The sequence below is a fragment of the Sorex fumeus genome, unplaced genomic scaffold (genome assembly GCF_029834395.1).
Source record: "Sorex fumeus unplaced genomic scaffold, SorFum_2.1 ptg000044l, whole genome shotgun sequence".
NCBI lineage: Eukaryota > Metazoa > Chordata > Mammalia > Eulipotyphla > Soricidae > Sorex > Sorex fumeus.
Window position 1 is genome coordinate 26,811,838 of NW_026606101.1, and position 18,787 is coordinate 26,830,624.

General features: G+C 38.4%; 1 protein-coding gene across 6 annotated transcripts in view; it reads left to right on the forward strand.

Moving 5' to 3' along the window:
* PLCB4 (phospholipase C beta 4) overlaps positions 1 to 18,787 on the forward strand; it is a 444,937-nt gene that overhangs the window by 407,592 nt on the left and 18,558 nt on the right. For all 6 annotated transcript variants that reach the window (XM_056121270.1, XM_056121275.1, XM_056121273.1 and 3 more), the window contains 4 exons: positions 3,089 to 3,177; positions 3,987 to 4,137; positions 11,030 to 11,079; positions 11,220 to 11,285. In XM_056121270.1, coding sequence (XP_055977245.1) covers positions 3,089 to 3,177; positions 3,987 to 4,137; positions 11,030 to 11,079; positions 11,220 to 11,285 — 356 coding nt within the window. The remainder of the gene's footprint in view (positions 1 to 3,088; positions 3,178 to 3,986; positions 4,138 to 11,029; positions 11,080 to 11,219; positions 11,286 to 18,787) is intronic.

An 18,787-nucleotide genomic window follows, 5' to 3' on the forward strand; every position in this document is an offset into this window, starting at 1 on the left:
ATCCATCAATAATGAACTATTAAAGAAATCACAGTCATTCACAAAATAGAATATTTTCACAGCCCTTAAAAACAAAGTTGTAAAAAATTTTTTGTAGATATAAGTCACTTATATGGAAATGATTCTAAGATATATGAAATTTAAAATATAGGTAGCAGAGTGATAGTACAGAAGATAAGGTGCATACATCTCACCCATTTTAGATCCCCAGCACCACACACGGTCCCCTGGGCCCCACCAGGAGTGATACATGAGTACAGAGCCTGGAATAAGCCCTAAGCACTGCCAGATGTGGCCACCAAACAAACAAATATACATGTATATGTATGCATATTATACATATGTATATGCATATATAGAGAAAGTTATGCATCCATCTAGAGTTTTAAAATAATTACACTAATATAAGAAATAGGTAGTAGTAGTTACCTGCTGGATTTAAGATTGGCAAGAAAGAAAATTTTACCTTTCAGTTTTGTATATTTGAGTGTTTATCACATGGTTATAGTATATTTTCTGTTACAAAATAAAGGAAAAATTTTACTGAGAAAAAAATTTCAAGATTATAATAAGGAAGGTGATTCTATTAGGGAAATATGATGCATTTTAATTCATTCATTTTTTAGTTTATAGTTTTGGGATTATTTTCGATCACGATCACGATCATCCTATTGTTCGTCGATTGCCTCGAGCAGGCCCCAGTAACATCTTCTTCATCCTAGCCCTGAGATTTTAAAAAGTGCCATATTCAAGGCTCTTACAGGGTTAGGGAATGAGACCCATCATTGTTACTGGTATTTGGCATATTGGGTACGCCACGGGGAGTTTACCAGACTCTGCCGTGTGAACAGCTAATATTCGGTAACCTGCCAGGTTGTCCAAAGTAAGAATGAGATAATAAGATGTTGCTTCCGGGAGCTGGGTTTTATAGTCTCTGGGTCTTGGCCGTTGATGGGATTACATGTCGATGGGGGTCAGATGGTGGGTGTGACCCCTGCCTACTGGAAGATGGAGGATCTGTTTGGAGGATGCTCAGCCCAGATCCGAGCAGGCTTGGAGATCTCAGCCCTGGGACCCGCATGCTTTTGTTCCTCTGCCGGTACCTTCATGCATGTGGAGAGTGGTCTCAGCATGGTGGTGGCTGGTTATGGAGGTCTTCGGCTGCCTGAGCTCTGTTCGGGGCGGGGAGGGAAACTCAACCCACCCCCCTCCAAGGGGCCCGGCAAGAACAGCCAGGAGCGGGGGCAGAAGACTCTATTTTAATGTAAAAAGTTATTATTCTTCCTATAGTATTGGTAAATAAGAAAAATTGTATAAAATTCAGTTGAAAATACTAGAATCTCTTTAAATAATGTTTTATATTAGAAGAAATTTTACTGTTTTTTTTTAAGTGCAAATTACTGTGATTTCCCCCAAACCCTGGAAGGAAGTGTCTCTGATCCTAGAAAGGAAGGTTCTAGAACTCTTTTTTTCAACAGAAGGCCAAAGAATCCTTTTTCTTTCTTTTTCTTTTATCTTTTCCTTTAAAAAAAAAAAGATTTTATTATGGAATCACTGTGAGATAGACCCTTACAAAGCTGTTAATAATTGAATTTCAGTCATATAGTTTTCCAGCAGGCTGGAGCAATAGCACAGCGGGTAGGGTGTTTGCCTTGCAAACTTGCAAACTCAGCTGACCCAAGTTTGATTCCTCTGCCCCTCTCGGAGAGCCCTGCAAGCTACTGAGAATATTTCGTCCACATGGCAAAGCGTGGCAAGCTACCCATGGCGTATTTGATATGCCATATAACAAGTCTCGCGATGGAGACGTTACTGGGCCCACTCAAGCAAATCGAAGAACAACGGGAGGACAGTGCTGCAGTGCTATTGTGATGAGAACAATAAAAAGAATTCAGTTTATCTCGCAAGTAAAACTGGTTCCCTTTATGTGTTTATTTATTTTAGGTTTTTACTAAGGAACTGTGAGTTACAAAATTACTCACAGTTGAGTTTCAGGCATACACTGTTCCAACACCATTCCCATCACCAGCGTCAACTTTCCCTTCACAATGTCCCCAGGGCCCCTCCCACTCCCCTGGCTTGCCTCCTTGACAGCCACATTTTTACATTTTTACTCTGCTCCTTGTTACTTCCTCCCAATTTTTTTTAAATATGCATTAAGCAATGTAAATAAAAATAAAGTCCAGGGGCTGAAGCAATAATACAGTTGGTAGGGTATTTGCCTTGCACGCAGTTAACCAGGGTTTGATCCCCAGTATCCTGTATGTCCTCCAAACACCGTGAAGTAATTTCTGAGTGCAGAGCAAAGAGTGACCCCTGAGCATCATCAAATGTGACCCATAAAGACAAAATGACAATAATAGTAAAATGTTAAAGGAATTTTTTTTAAATAGAAAAGAAAGTGCATTGGCATCACAGTGCATCAATCAAGATTCCCATATTTAAATATTCAGTTGGTACATAAAGAAATAATGTTAGATCATGAAAAGGAACTTCCAGGAATCCATTCTAACTTCACTGAACTTGCCATGTACCTCCAGGCACCAGAGTGCTAATATCAGGTCTAATTGTCAGATGAAGAAACAGATTGAGCTTAGTCAGCTTGCTGAAAATGACATAGATAAAATGTCAGCAAGCAAGGCAATTCACTTGGTTTTGCCCTACCTCACTGTCCTCTTCATTTGTGGGGAAAAAAACCAGCAATGAGGGGCTGGAGTGATAGCACAGGGGTAGGGCATTTTCCTTCCATGCAGCCAACCCAGGTTCAGTTCCCAGCATCCCATAAAATCCCCTGAGCACCGCCAAGAATAATTCCTGAGTGCAGAGCCAGGAGTATAACTCCTGTGCATCATTGGGTGTGACCCAAAAAGAAAAAAAAGCAATGAAAACATTAGGGAAAAAAATTATCTGACTTTTGAGCCTTACCGTAACTTTTTTCTTCTTTTCCTGATTAACTGCTTTCCTGTCTTTATCTTCTGTTTTAGGGTGAAATATAACAGAAAGTATCAAGATTGTGGATTATTTATTTTGATTACATGGATCTTTTCCGAAAATCAGTATTAACCACTCAGTGATCTATTTCTTTCAGATATCGTGGATGCTTTGTCTGATCCAAAGAAATTTCTTTCCATTACGGAAAAGAGAGCAGACCAAATGAGGGCTATGGGCATTGAAACTGTAAGTAGCAATAATCAATTAAAGAGAATTGAGCCAGGAAAGTAGGGATGTCAACCAAACATCTTGATTACAAGATTAGGACAAAGCATGTTTGTACATTAAACAAAGTATGTTTCACAAAGTTAATGTAGCCTGTTATTAGAGGGGTTTTAAGACTGAATTTAAATCAGTTCAAGAGTCAAAACAATTTCAAGAGTCAGTGAGAGTGACATATATTTAATAATGTGTTTATTATCTGGAAAACTCACTTCATTACTAATGACTTAACTCATACCTTAGAGTGACTTCCCCACAGGCAACTAAGTGGAAAACAGGATGATTTGAATAAAATTTAAAATATTGAAAGCTTTACTAGATACACTGAAATCCCAATCTACCCAACTGGACAAATTGATGAAATTTGTTTTCTAGCCATTCAGATTTCACTCAGTGCAACAATTACGTGGGTTGTTTGCCTGTAAATACTACTTTTACTGTATTTTGAGCTTAAAACATAGGAATCAGTATCTCCAGTACTTTGAAAAGAGAAGGACTGCTCTGCATTAAAAGGAGAATTCAGTATCTCCATTACTTTGAAAAGAAAAGGAATGCCCTGCATTAAAAGGAGATTACTCTTTTTTCCTTTCACCACCTTCCTCAGAAAGCTTTATCATCTTTATTCCATCAGGAAAAATTCTAGTGAGAGTCGAAGGCCAGTAAGATGGGAAGAAGTTGGGAGGCACAACAGCGTTCAGGAAAATAAAGAATGTGCACGACATTGGACCTTGAGAAGGCATTCACCGGGATTAATATCGGTGTTTTTGTTCTAGAGCGACATAGCTGATGTGCCCAGTGATACTTCAAAGAATGACAAGAAAGGGAAGGCCAACACTGCCAAAGCAAACGTCACTCCTCAGAGTAGCTCCGAGCTCAGACCAACCACCACGGCTGCCATGGCGTCTGGCATGGAAGCCAAGAAGGGTAAGGCAGGCTTGTTTGGGTTCCTTTTCTGTGTTGGAGACTTTGCATTCTTTCTAAAGTCTTACAAAAATGTTTGGAATTACTGTTGGTTTTTTTTTCTAGTTTGCATTATTCCACAAAAAACTCAAAAGTAACATGTTTACTCATGCATTACACAAGTTGCTGAATTTCTCTAAGAAACTAACAGGGAATTGGCATATTCTCCTCTCATCTGCTAGATCCATTACAACTTGGTTAACTGCATAAAGTACATATTGTTCTAGAAAATATTTATAATACATTGAAGCATCCAAACCATGGACAGCATTTAGTTCTATATTCAAAACGTGCTTCTCAGGCAGACCAGCAACATATGGTGCTAAAGAATCAAGATATTGTGGTTTACTGTTAAATTTAATTAAATTAATAAATGCAAACTAAAATTAAAAGACACACTGCTCAATGGGAGAAAATATTTGCAAATCAGACGTCAGATAGAGGACTGCTATCCAAGATTTATTAAACAACAGAATGAAGAACCCCATCAAAAAAATGGAGAGAGATGAACAGATATTTCCTTGAAGATAGCAATCTCATTGCCTCTTTTTTCAGGAAAATGCAAATCAAAACCACAATGAGACATTATCTTATGACAGTGAGAATGGGATGATCAAAAAGACTGAAAACAACTATAATTTGACTGTCATTCATGTCCAGTTGGAATATCATCTGTTTCTTCCTTTATGGAAAATATTATGGAGATTTTATTAAAAATTTAGAATAGCAGTTGCATCTGACCCACAATTCCACCTCTTGACATTTAAACCAAGAGCACAAAAATAGTAATTTACATATGTGTTCATTGTAATAATTAGTATAATGGCCAGGGTCTAAAAACCACCCAAATGTTCAATGACATTGGATAAAGCAGTTGTGTGTGTATGTCTGTGTGTTAATTGAATATATATTCATTTACATATGTAGTTGCATATTATGAAGCAATAAGGAAAGATGAAATCTTGTGATTTCCTGAAACTTGGTTGGAGCTAACTCAGAGGGAGAAAAACAAATCTAGGATGTTCTACATCTGTGACTTAGTGAGAAACAAAATAAGATACTCGGCAATTACAAATGAGGACAACTGCTCGACCATTTTTGCAAAACTGAGATTTCCAAGTACTGGGGTAGTAGGGAGAAGTCAGAGAAAAAGAAAGAAGTGGTCTAGATATGACATAAGAACAGAGGTGCAGGGTCTGTGACTGTTTGCTGGTGATGACAGTGCAGTCATTTTGCTCATCAAAACCATCACAATTAAGAGCCAGAGCCAGAGAGATAATACAGTGAGTAAGGTACTTGACTTGTAGGCGGCTAACCTGCGTTCTATTCTTGACACCCGAGAGGATCCCCTGAACTCACCAATACTACCCCTAAGCACAGAACCTGGAATAAGCCAACTGCACAGCTAGATGTGCCCCCTAAAAAAAAATAAAACACGGAAATTAAAACTGACACAGTCATATTACATGAACAACAATGAAAATAAATTTAAAAAATTTTAATGGTCAAAAAGGAAAAAGAAACTAGACTAATATAAACAAATTATATTTTTTGGTGCATATGGTATATTATACTTTGTTGGTGAATATGGTGTAGTAACATTGTACTCCTAAAAAATATAAACATTCATGTTCTAATAAACTGATGTTTTTTTGGATAAATTTTAAAAATGTAAATGTTTTATAAACCAATACAAAAATGTTTAAGAAATTACAAAGGCTAGCTGATTGAAAATGAAAGCATACACAGATGCAAAGAATGATAATATTGTGACTTACTGTTAACTGGAGCTGTAGCACAGCAGGTAGGACGTTTGCCTTGCACGCGGCCAACATGGCCAACCCAAGTTTGATTCTTCCTCCCCTCTCAGAAAGCCAGGCAAACTACCAAGAGTATCTCACCTGCAGGGCAAAGCCTGGCAAGGTATCCATGATGTATTTGATATGCCAAACACAGTAACAAGTGTCACAATGGAGATGTTACTGGGCCCGCTTGAGCAAATTGATGAAATTGATGAATTGATGATGCTCAAATTGATACCCATCCCTCCACCAGTGCCCATCCCCCACCACCACGGATCCCAGTATCCCTCCCACCCCCCATCCCCCCATCCCACCCTTCTGCTGTGGCAGGGCATTCCCTTTTGTTCTCTCTCTCTTATTGGGTGTTGGGGTTTGCAAAAGAGGCAATGGGTGACAATCATGTTTGGTCATAGTCTACAACGGGAGGACAGTGACAGTGACTGTTAAACTTAAATATTTTAACATTTAAGTTTTCCCTTATGTCATGTGACTATAAAATAATAAACCAACATTAAAACATGTTTTAAACTTTATAGTTTCTTCTTTCAAATAAACAATACATTACATAGCCACAAAAAAGCAAACATGTCCATGTCTATAAACAGCAACCAAGAAAAAATTTTTTTGGCCATTTGCATTTTTTGTTGTTTTTATTTTATTTTATTTTATTTTTTAATTTTTGTTAGTGAGATATCATGAGGTACAGTTGTAGACTTACACATTTTTGTGCTTGGGTTTCAATTATACAATGATCAAATACCCATCCCTCCACCAGTGCCCATCCCCCACCACCACGGATCCCAGTATCCCTCCCACCCCCCATCCTCCCATCCCACCCTTCTGCTGTGGCAGGGCATTCCCTTTTGTTCTCTCTCTCTTATTGGGTGTTGGGGTTTGCAAAAGAGGCAATGGGTGACAATCATGTTTGGTCATAGTCTACTTTCAGCGTGTTTCTCCCATCCTGGGAGGATCCTTCCAACACCCTTTATTTGGTGTTCCCTTCTCTATCTGAGCTCCCTTTTCCCCCTAGCATGTGTGGCTGGCCTCCAAGCCATGGAGTAAAATTCCAACCAAGAAAAATTTTGAGCTCAAAGGGTATCCTCTAAACTTTCCCACTGTGAATTTCACTTGTATAATTCCCCATTTCTTCCAGAATATTGTCCTATATCTTATCTGTAAAGACAAAGGGCTCATGAACAAATTGAATCACAGTCGTTTAGATACTTCTATATTTCTTTGAAAGTTTTTGCCCATTTACAAATATTTAGCATCCATGGTTATTTATGTTCTTAAACTTATCAACTGCCATTTATTTAAAACCAGTTCAGTCATGGTAGATTCATCATTAGGACTGATGTGTGCACTTACTAAAATTCAGCTACTTTATAGGGGAACAATCCATGGGTCATTTAAAATGAATGCCTCTATCCTTATTGTCCATGCATCCATTCTGATTTCATACAGCCTTCCGTGAAATGCCTTCTTTGATCAAGAACTATTAACTAAATTAATTCTTCGATAGCACAGCGGTAGGGCATTTGCCTTGCACACAGCCAGCCTGGCCGAGCCAGGTTCGATTCCTCCGCCCCTCTTGGAGAGCGTGGCAAGCTACCGAGAGTATTCAATATGCCAAACACAGTAACAAGAAGTCTCACAATGGAGACGTTAATGGACCCGCTTGAGCAAATCGATGAACAACGGGAGGACAGTGACAGTGACATAGATAAGCATACTTGCAAATCATATGTTAGTTTGATGTGGCCTGGTATAAGAAAATCAAATTGTTCATACACTTAGGTACGTATAAGTGCTGCAGTTTTAAGGTATGATACAAGACATCCCCAAACCAAAGCACCACAGTAATTTAGCAGGAAATTAAGTGTGCATTTGGCTTTGTGAAAAAAAATTGGGAAAATGAGACTGCACAAAAGTAGCCCAAATTGTCCTTTGCCTACAGCTGTGTGTCTGTTCTTCCCTGGAAAGAACATGGATTAAGGCAATAATGTAGGCTTTGGGCATTCCAACTGTCAGTGGACATTATTAATGTAAGACACACAGACAGAGATAGACAGTGGAAAATGGAAGTGTTTTTAAGTTCTTGTATCTTGCCTACCAGGACATTAAGACTATTTGGAATGAGTTAAGTGGGGAGCAGTTACAGTGTGACCAGTTTAAAGAATAACCCAGGGTTCTAGTCCTAAAGGAGGACTTGCTTATGTTCAGGACCACCTTCTGATTCTACTGAAGACTGCTTTTGAAGGAGCAAAGCAGTCCTCACCTCTTTTCCAGTCTCCTGGAGAGACACATTCCTTTTGTTTAGTAATCAGGAGACTGGAATCCTCTATTCGGTGAGACAGCTCTCTCTCCAATGAGCAATGCCTTCATACCGCACCTGACTGAACGGGTTAGATAGGGCAGAGGCCCACGCAGAGCTGAGTCAAAACTGGCTCTTAAGAAATAGGACAGGGGGATATTATTTGTTCCAGTAGGTTTCCCAGAAAATATTTGTGGATGATATCCTAATTGAGTTGGACCTTGGCACAGAGAAAGAGAAGATTAAGGGCCAGAGCTATAGTACAGAGGGTGCTCGCCTTGCAGGCTGCCCACCCACTTCAATCCCCAGCACCCTGTATGGTTCCCTAAGCCAGTTCAGGAGTGATCCCTGAGTACAGAGCCAGAGTGAGCTCTGCTGGGTGTGTCCCAAAATATGAGAGAGATCAAAAAATTAGAAATTGAGCTCCCATTTGACCCAGCAATACCACTCCTGGGAATATATCCCAGAGAGGCAAAAATGTATAGTCGAAGTGACATCTGCACTTGTTTGTTCATTGCAGCACTCTTTACAATAGCCAGAAACTGGAAGAAACCTGAATGCCCAAGAACAGATGACTGGTTAAAGAAACTTTGGTACATCTACACAATGGAGTACTATGTAGCTGTTAGAAAAGATGAAGTCATGAAATTTACATACAAGTGGTACAATATGGAAAGTATCATGCTAAGCGAAATGAGTCAGAAAGAGAGGGATAGACATAGAAAGATTGCATTCATCTGGGGGATATAAAGTAACAAAGTATGAGATTAATACCCAAGAATAGCTGAGATCAGCACCAGGATGATTACTCCATAACTTAGAGGCCAGCCGGGTATCCTAGAGGAAAGGGCAGTTCAGATAGAGAAGGGAGCACCAAATAAAGGAAATTTGGAGGATCCTCCCAGGAGGGGAGATGCATGTCGAAAGTAGACTATGGACTGAACATGTTTGCCACTCAATGCCTCTTTTGCAGACCACAACACCCAAAAGGAGAGAGAGAACACAGAGGATTGCCCTGCCACAGAGACAGGGGGGGATGGGGGGATGGGGGTGGGAGGGATATTATCCATGGTGGTGAAAAATGGGCACTGGTGGAGGGATGGGTATCTGATCATTGTATAATTGAAACCCAAGCACAAAAAATTGTAAATCTACAACTGTAAAAAATAAAATAAAATAAAGGCGAAAAATATGAGAGAGAGAGAGAGAGTGAGGGAGAGAGAGAGAGAGAGAGCAGCAAAGAGGATAGTCAAGGAGAAAACAGGAAACAGCATTGAAAGCAACCCAGACTTAGGAAAAGGGGTCAGACCGAATGCTGACAGAGAGCTTATTTTTCCTAGTTTGTAAAAGAATATGAGACTTCTCTGAGAAAAACAGGAGGAATGATAATAAAATTAAGTGTGTGTGTGTGTGTGTGTGTGTGTGTGTGTGTGTGTATGTGTGTTTTGAAGCTACATCCAGCTGCGCTCAGGACTTCTGGCGCTATGGTATTACTTGAGAGCTCACATGTGGAGCCAGGAATTGAAGCTAGGACAGTCTCCCTACCCTCTGTACTCTCTTTCCAATCCATCCAAGCATACGTTAAGAAGATGGGTAGTCTTACAGAAAAACTAATTCAGAAAGAGAGATAAAGTTAAGAATTATTTAAAATTAGTACACTGGTGAACAGACAGGTGTTGGAACTTTGTATGACTAAAACCCAATCATGAACAGCTTTGCAACTGTATCTCATTGTGATTCAATTTTAGAAACATTTTTAATTATGATATATTAATTAACTGTCCCAGTTATAACATCATACATAATTGTATATACTCTTTCTAAGTGGTAGCCACCAAGAAAAGGCATTATTGCTGGAGAGATCACATGTTCCTCATCAGTATGGCTCTAGATCCACATCTAGTGAAGATCTAGCAGTCTCTTCACTTAGAAGAATGATGATTAATGAATGATCCATACTACTGGCAATGAGGACCTCGGTTAAACTGAAAGTATGTGAAGAGAAAAAGAAGGGAAAGAATTAAATTAAATTGAAATTTGGATATGGGCCTTCAGGAGAAGGAATCTCAGTGGTAACTATTGAACTTCAAGGGCAGGTCACAAAGACAAATGGTCCCATTGAGAGAAGCAGTGGAGTCATGAGAACTGGCTTTTTGGCAGATGGCCTTTGTCCTGGACACCACTGATTTCATGCCATTGATGATACATCTGGGCAGAAACATGTGAGAGCAGAGCTGTGGTCAAAAGAAAGAAGGACTGAGAGAGAAAGAAACAGGAAGAGACTGAGATCACTTAAAAATGTAAACTTGTCTCATGTTCCAAGAATGAAGAAAAAGAAAGTAAAGCAAAGAGATCTTTATTATAAGAAGATCGAGTTTTACGAGGTATTCTAGACCAGAGGTTCTCAAAATTATCAAACTATCCCAGTTTTTTATAAAAACAATAAAAATTCAGCACTTCCCTGGGAAGCTACTTATATTTAGTGAACAAACAGAAAGTAAATCTTGTGCACATCACACCTTGTCTCAGGCTTTTTTTTCAACAGGGTACCTCACCTAAGATGATAAGCACTTTAACTAATTTTCAAGTAATTGCTTTGAATTTAGAACTTATGGTGTGTATAACCATAACATTACCTGTGCTGCTGCTTCAAAGTCTTCAAATGAAGCTTCAAAAATGTTTATTTTACACTATTGATTATTCTAATTTTCTCTAACAGCAACATTATTTCTTTTTTAAGGTATCGAACTCATCCCTCAAGTGAGGATAGAAGATTTGAAACAGATGAAGGTAAAATAGCTTCATCATTTTGCAGGCACTGTCACATTGTGCCTCTTGGTAAAACCAATATATTTAAGCTTCTGGTATAACCATTGTTTATTGGTTTATAAACCAAAGTTTATTCTGAGTTCTTTTTATTTCTTCCACAGGCTTACTTGAAACATTTAAAGAAACAACAGAAGGAGCTAAATTCTTTAAAGAAGAAGCATGCAAAGGTACAGTGTTTTGTGTGTACAAACATATGTGTGTGATTTTAATGTGTTTTTTTATGTTTAACTCTGATGAAAATCTCAAGCTATTATTTTTTTTTGTTATTCAGCGATGAAGTTATTCTCTTCCCAAACTTAATAGAGCAGGTGGAGTGCTTACTTTGCACACTGCTGACCAGGTTCAATGCCTGGCATCACATATGGATCCTGAGCCCACCAGAATTGATCTCTGAGCAGAGAGCTGAGAGTAAGCAAGTCCTGAGCTCCACCAAGTGTGACCCCCAAACAAACAAAAAAAAAGAAAAGAAATGTAAACTATATTTGTGATTGACTGACAAAAATTGATTATCCGCATTCCTAACAATTATTCCAAGTGCATAAGAAAGCTTCACCCATTTAAAATTTAACTAACAAACACTAGGATTTCATAGTCCCTCCTCTCCAATGTACCCCCCTCTTCATGGGTTGACTGTTGAGTACCAGTGGAGGATCTTTTTTTTTTTTTGAGTGAAACACCATGAGGTACAGTTATAGACTTACAAATTTTTGTGCTTAGATTTCAGTTATACAATGATCAGGTACCCAGCCCTACCCGTGGAGGATCTTAGCCTCCTGGTCCCTGATTTCCTGGCTCACTTCTTGCAGACACTTTGTACACATTGTGTAGAAGGAGACCCAGACAACTCCGTCAGTAATGCCATGGAACCGAAAGAGAGAGCTCTTCTGGCTTCTTTCTCATTACAGAAATTCAGCTCAGTAGCCTACTTCTAAAATACAGTTCTTTTTCCTCTTCACCCTTGAGAATTCTGTTAACAGTGATCTTAAGAATTTATCAGAACGAATTGCAAATTTAAGAAACCTGTAGGTGGTAGCCTTGGGAATTCTCCTGTCACGGAAAACCTTCAGTGTGCTCACACATTGTACGACTTTCTGGTCTCCTTCCCAGAGACACAGGGAAATGGGGTGTCTCATTCTCTCCCAAGAGGCTATTGCAATAGCAACTGCTGCATGAGGGATAATAAATGTCTTCTTCCATGAAGTGCAATGAAGAGAAACTTAATTTCTTAGTTTGAAAAACCCTCTGAATTCATCTAAGCTAATTTTGCAGTGTCGTTTTTCCACTCTGACCCAAGCCTCAAACCATGGCCATGTCCTATAGAATTGAACTCCACTGAGTGCCTCTGACTCACTTCAGATATTAAAGTGCAAAGAGCCTGGCCTGTAGCTGTTATTTCTTCAGCAATTTGTGTCCTTTGAGAAGTTTGTTCTAGTACTATTTCCCCCGTACTATTGAGCCGATAGTTTAAGAAGCACAGAGTAACTGGAAAAAGGGCCTGCATTTTTTTTTTTTTTTTTTTTTTTTTTTGCTTTTTGGGTCACACCCGACGATGTACAGAGGTTACTCCTGGCTCATGCACTCAGGAATTACTCCTGGTGTTGCTCAGGGGACCATATGGGGATGCTGGGAATCAAACTTGGGTCGGCTGTGTGCAAGGCAAATGCCCTACCCGTTGTGCTATCACTCCAGCCCCAGTGGCTGCATTTTTGACTTGGTTCTTGCCTGCCATTTCTTTTCACACTTGTTACCAGAGAAAATAGTAATATTATTTCATCCCCAATTAATCCCAGCTGGTTGATAGACTTCAAGTTCCCTTTCTTTCCAGGAACAATGTTGAGGTTTTTGGAGATTTAAATTATACTAAAATCAACCTAAAGAATATTTTAAATGTTCCTAAATTGTGCCATCTGAATCTGTGTGAACTTTCATAATAGAGTCAGTGTTTACTTTTATACAGGAAATCTCCAAATGTCTTCAGGCCAAATAACAGAACTACAGTACCTGTCCATTATTTTGCAAAGTGCATTTTTTTCTAAACCAGAGAATACACTTCAAGCTTGTTTTTCACATTCTCACATATTTCAGAAGTTTAAATTCCAAATATATGATTATTATCTGAGCAAATTCATTCTCTCATATTAATTTCACAGGAGAACCACTTTTTTATTCATACTGCTTTGGCAGTACAATTTATGAATTGCCGGGCTTTCCGAGAGGAACGGAGGAATCAAACCTGGGTTGGCTGCGTGCAAGGCCGACCCTCTGTGCTAATGCTCTGCCTTTGATATAAAACTAATAATAAATATAGTAAACCTAATATTCAGTGCCACTTTTCAGTTACACATTTTTATATATTTTTCAAATCCTCTAGCATCCCTAAAACAAATACTAGTATCCCAGATTTTGGACATGAATAAAATACAATTCATAGAGGTAAGTTTGATAGCACAGCACTGTAAGGCGTTGGCCTTGCACGCAGCCTACATGGCCGACCCGAGTTCGATTCCTCTGCCCCTCTCGGAGAGCCCGGCAAGCTACTGAGAGTATCTCGCCCACTCGGCAAAGCCTGGCAAGCTACCCGTGACGTATTTGATATGCCAAACACAGTAACTACAAAGTCTCACGATGGAGACGTTACTGGGCCCGCTCGAGCAAATCGATGAAGAACAGGAGGACAGTGACAGTGACAAGTTTTATAGCAAACATAGTATATCGAATAAAAGTTAATTCTGGTTGCAGTTAAATTCCTCTTATCTATTTTAACTGTTCAAGAACTTTGCAAACAGAATGTTTCAGATAATTAGACCATTTAGTCTACAAACTATAATGTTTCAGTCTGTATAAAATTTTCTACTGTCATCTGAGCTAACTTCTAAGATCAAGGATATATACATAATATATGTCTGTACACACATCTTTGGATATTTATTTTTCTAATATGTACTGAGGCCCTTCCTGCTATCATACTTGTATTTAAAATGAAAAACAGATGGCAATTGGGGGAGGAAGGAAATGTTAACTCTATGATTATTAAAAATACTTAGTGCATGATCTGTATGGCCTTCGTTTGACCTGGTTTATCCTAACACAAATTTTTCTGCCCACACTTTTAAAATGATAGAGCAAGTATACATTGAGGTATATCTGAATAATTATAGGTTTTTCTAATTACTCTATAGGAAAATTCTGAATTTATTAGCTTTTTTATTGAACAGATCACTCCAATTTTCATAGCTTGAAATAATAACAATATATGTATCTCATAACGTTGTGTGTCAACAGTTTGGAGCTCAGCTGGGTAATTCCTCTGATTTCACTTCGATTCAGCCACATATCTGCTGTCCTGACAGTTTGGCAGGCAGTGAGTGGGTGGAGTCTTGATGGCCTTGCAGATCTAGGAAGGTCTTTGCTGAGCCATTTTCTCTCTTCATTTTGGAGTCTCTGATTTTCCATGATACAGGCTCAGGCTTATTCATATGACAGGGTCCCTAGAGACCAAGCAGAAGTATGCCAGTTTTCTTGAGTCCTGAGCTCAGAATTACACACCATTACTTATACTCCATTTCTAACATGAATCATAATACAGGTCATAATTTTTTAAATTTTTTAACTGAATCACCATGAATTATAAAATTACTCATGATTAAGTTTTAGGCATACAATGTTTCAACACCAACCTCTTCACCAATATCCACTTCCCTCCACCAATGTTCCCACTTTGCCTCCCACTCCGCAGCCTGTCTCTGTGACCCTTCAATATATTTTGCAGCGATCTTAATGAGACCAAGTTTTTCCGATCCATAACCTTGAGTTTTAAAATAACCTTCCCAGAAGGAAGCTGGTTATTGTCTCATTCAGTCAGACACAACTTAATGATGAGAGCAGAACAGTACATAATCCATATTCAGTGATTGTGGGATTATAGGAAATCAGTGATTATAAGAACTCAGCTCTTGTACATCATTCTAGGGAGATAATGCTATTTTTCAGACTCAGTAGGAAACAAGGTGTTCTTGAGCTATTGTCTGATGGTTTGAGAAATAAATGGAGGGTCCAAAAGGAAGACTGTTTTCCAATGTAAAAGTTAGCTGTGAGATGGAGCAGGAATTGCACCATGAAGGTGAGGTTCTACCTTTTGTAAGAGGGCTTTGGGAATAGTTATGTGATCTATTGTTAGTACAGTGAGGAGAACAAGACAGGAGTAATGACCATTCCTTTCCCAAAAGAGATCAAGATGCTAGTTAAAATGTCTAATTTAAATGATAATGTCACTGGTTAGGGGTTTTTTTACCCTTGAATGAAACTAGCAATCACTTTTAGTTCTCTCTCACTCTATGGAACCACCTCTTCAATTTGAAATGGAAACCAGGGGAATGATTTTCAAGTGTTCATTAGATGAAACACATATAAACAATTAAGAAACAGCAATCCCATCCTACTGCATGACTCATTGGGGCCAGAAATGTGGGTTGCTTTTCTTAAGAAACAGACCTAATTTTCAAATGCCCAATGTAATCAGTCCTGGGGGAAAAAATCAGCTAAACCCAAAGTTGGGTAAATATCCCCAATAACAAATGAGAAGTAGAATTCCAAGTCAGATGCCTATAGGATCCAAGCAAAAGGTAAACATGGGAAGTCAGCCTGGTATAGAAGACAGGGAGCCCCCATTCTTGTCCAAGGCTTAAGTAAAATTAGTACCCACCATATGGGCCAGCTTCATTCTTAAAACTAGAATCATAAAATGTGAAATTTTATATGACACCAAAACATTTGAAGACTGGGTGCATCCATTAGACTACCAGTTTGTAACTTGACCATTTGACAAGTTGGTTAAAATGCCTGAGAAATTGACTGAAGGTACATTTTAGAAAAGCAACTAATGGAAATTTTTCTTCTTTCCAGGCAGGCAATTTAGCTGTTAACTGGAAGGCTGTTATCTCTTCCATTATAATTTATAGTTAGAAGGCAGTAACATGCCCACAACTGGCTCTGTTATGGAGTAGAAAGGAACAGAGATCAGAGCCACACACAGACTGGGTTTATTGGTAATGTAATTAAGACAGACTTTTAAGTCAGTAGTGTATCTAATATTGGTACTTTTCCTCTGAATGGATGAGGGAAATATATATATATATGTATATATATATATATCACACCCATAATATCTCATGAGTTAATTTAAAAATAAAATCAATAATATATTTTTAATTAAAATAGGCTTAGAGATCGTTTCCTACCTTCTCTAATTTACACGTCAGAAAACTGTGTCTTGGTCCTTTTGACCTGAGGATCGGTAACTAAGATCCTCATTTCTTAATGAAAGAAGTGTTATCTTAAAAGCACATTACCCCCAAACACTTAGTTAATCCCTGCCTACCACATGTGGGTATAGTTCTGATCACAGAGAGAAGCACAGATCATTTTTAAGACCCAATTTATTGTTATTTGTATTAATTAATTATTTCAATTCAATAGACTTGTAATTTTTTCAAAGTGTTTTTGTAGATATTAGGTAACTGAAGCTCATAACCAGCCCACAGATTACATTGAGCAAATGGATCATGTTTATTTTTTAAATAAAGTGAGGCTGGAGAGATTCATATACATTTCATCAGGCTACTTTGGGTAGTTATTGACTGCACTGGGACTAGAATTTAAACTATAATCTAAGACATCTTATTTTTCAGTAGGATTTTATTAGGGCTGGAGCGATAGCACAGTTGTAGAGCATTTGCCTTGCGCGCAGCCAGTCCAGCCAAGCCAGGTTTGATTCCTCCACCCCTCTCAGAGAACCCAGCAAGCTACCAAGAGTATCTCACCCACAAGGCAGAGTCTGGCAAGCTACCCGTGACGTATTCAATATGCCAAACACAGTAATAACAAGTCTCAAAAAAAAAAAGACGTTATTGGGTCCGCTCGAGCAAATCAATGAACAACCGAAGGACAGTGTTTTTTTATTTGTTTTGTTTTTTGTGCCCACTGGGCAGTGCTCAGGGTTTCTGGATGTGTGGCAGCCGCAAGGCAAACACCATAATAGTATACAGTCTCTTCAGCCCCTCAAGTGGATTCTTTTTTAATCAAACAACAAATATTTATTGAGCATGTGCTTGGGTAATTTGTCCAATGCCTGCAATAAAGACTTGCCCTGACCTTTTAGGGTATTTCTTAGAAAACTGGCCCATAATGAACACCTTCGTGATACAGAGTCCCATTTCTCATATCTAACTGGGTTAATAATGTTTCCTAGAATAGTTCCTGAGGAAATCATCTATACCAGTGAATTTCTAAGTCTCAGTGTCTCTGTTTCTGCTCTGCACTGGAATATTTAAGGAAACAATCTTTTCCACCCCCCATTCACTGATATTTAAAGAGACATATCATATGCCACACTGCCCAAGAGATAATACAGGAATTGATGCACTTGCCATGTAAGCAGTTGCCCCTTATTTTTTCCCTGGCACTGCGTATGGTCCTCCAAGCACTTCCAGGGGTGATCTCTGAGGAGATTCAGGAGAATAAGTCTTTGAGCATATTCAGACCATACCCCCAAAACAAACAGAATAAAGGAACTGTAGCATCTCTAATATTTCTTCATTTTAGCTTGCATATAGAGTTCTTTATGTATTTTTTCAGGAAAGTTTACCCATATGCTCAACATGAGTGTGAAAAAGACTAGTATTTGATAATTCCAGTAGTATCCCCCCATGATAATGTAAATTAAGGCTATTCAAGTAAGAAAATATTAGATTTAGCTCTGAGGAATAGTTCATTGATTCTGGTTTTTGTCCTTCCCTTATCTTTTTTTCTGTAAATTATCATGGGTATTGAATAGTATAAATAGATCTCTATGTCACTGTATTTTTAATGAGGCATAAAGTTATTTGAAATATGACTTACATTCTATTTAATTTTAACCCCAATGATCCTGTGAAGTAGGTGTCACTATCAGTTTTAAAGATGAATAGTCCAAAAAGTAAGTAACTTCTCAACCAGGATTTGAGATTTAGGGACTGAAACCTTTAATCCAGTGGTGTACTACAAAAAATCCTGACTGAAATTTGTTCGTGACACAGAGTGTAGCACTGTAGCATTGTCCTCCACTTGTTCATCGATTTGCTCGAGCAGGCACCAGTAACGTCTCCATTGTGAGACTTGTTAACTGTTTTTGGCATATCGAATGCACCACGGGGAGCTTATAATAATACAAATGGCTGGGTTAAATTAGCTATCTTAACCACAAAGCCAGATATTGTTATAGATAGTCCCCTAGCACCAAATCCAGATCAAATAGTGTCACCCTGCGCCACCCAATTTTCCCAGTTGTGAGCTCAGACACCAGGAACCCAGAATCCAGGAACCCAGAACCCCTCTCCCCCAAAATGTTTATATCCAGTGAACAAGAAAGCTGGGACCCTGAGCACCAGTGTAATTCTGATTAATTTATACATATATTATAGATAAATTTATATGTAAATTATAAATTAATTTACATTTATAAAAATTATAGTTCATATTATAGATAAATTTATGTGTAAATTATAGATTAATTTACATTTATAAAAATTATAGTTCAATTTATAGCACTGTAGCACTGTCCTCCCATTGTTCAACAATTTTCTCGAGCGGACCTAGTAATGTCTCCATTGTGAGACTTGTTACTGTGTTTGGC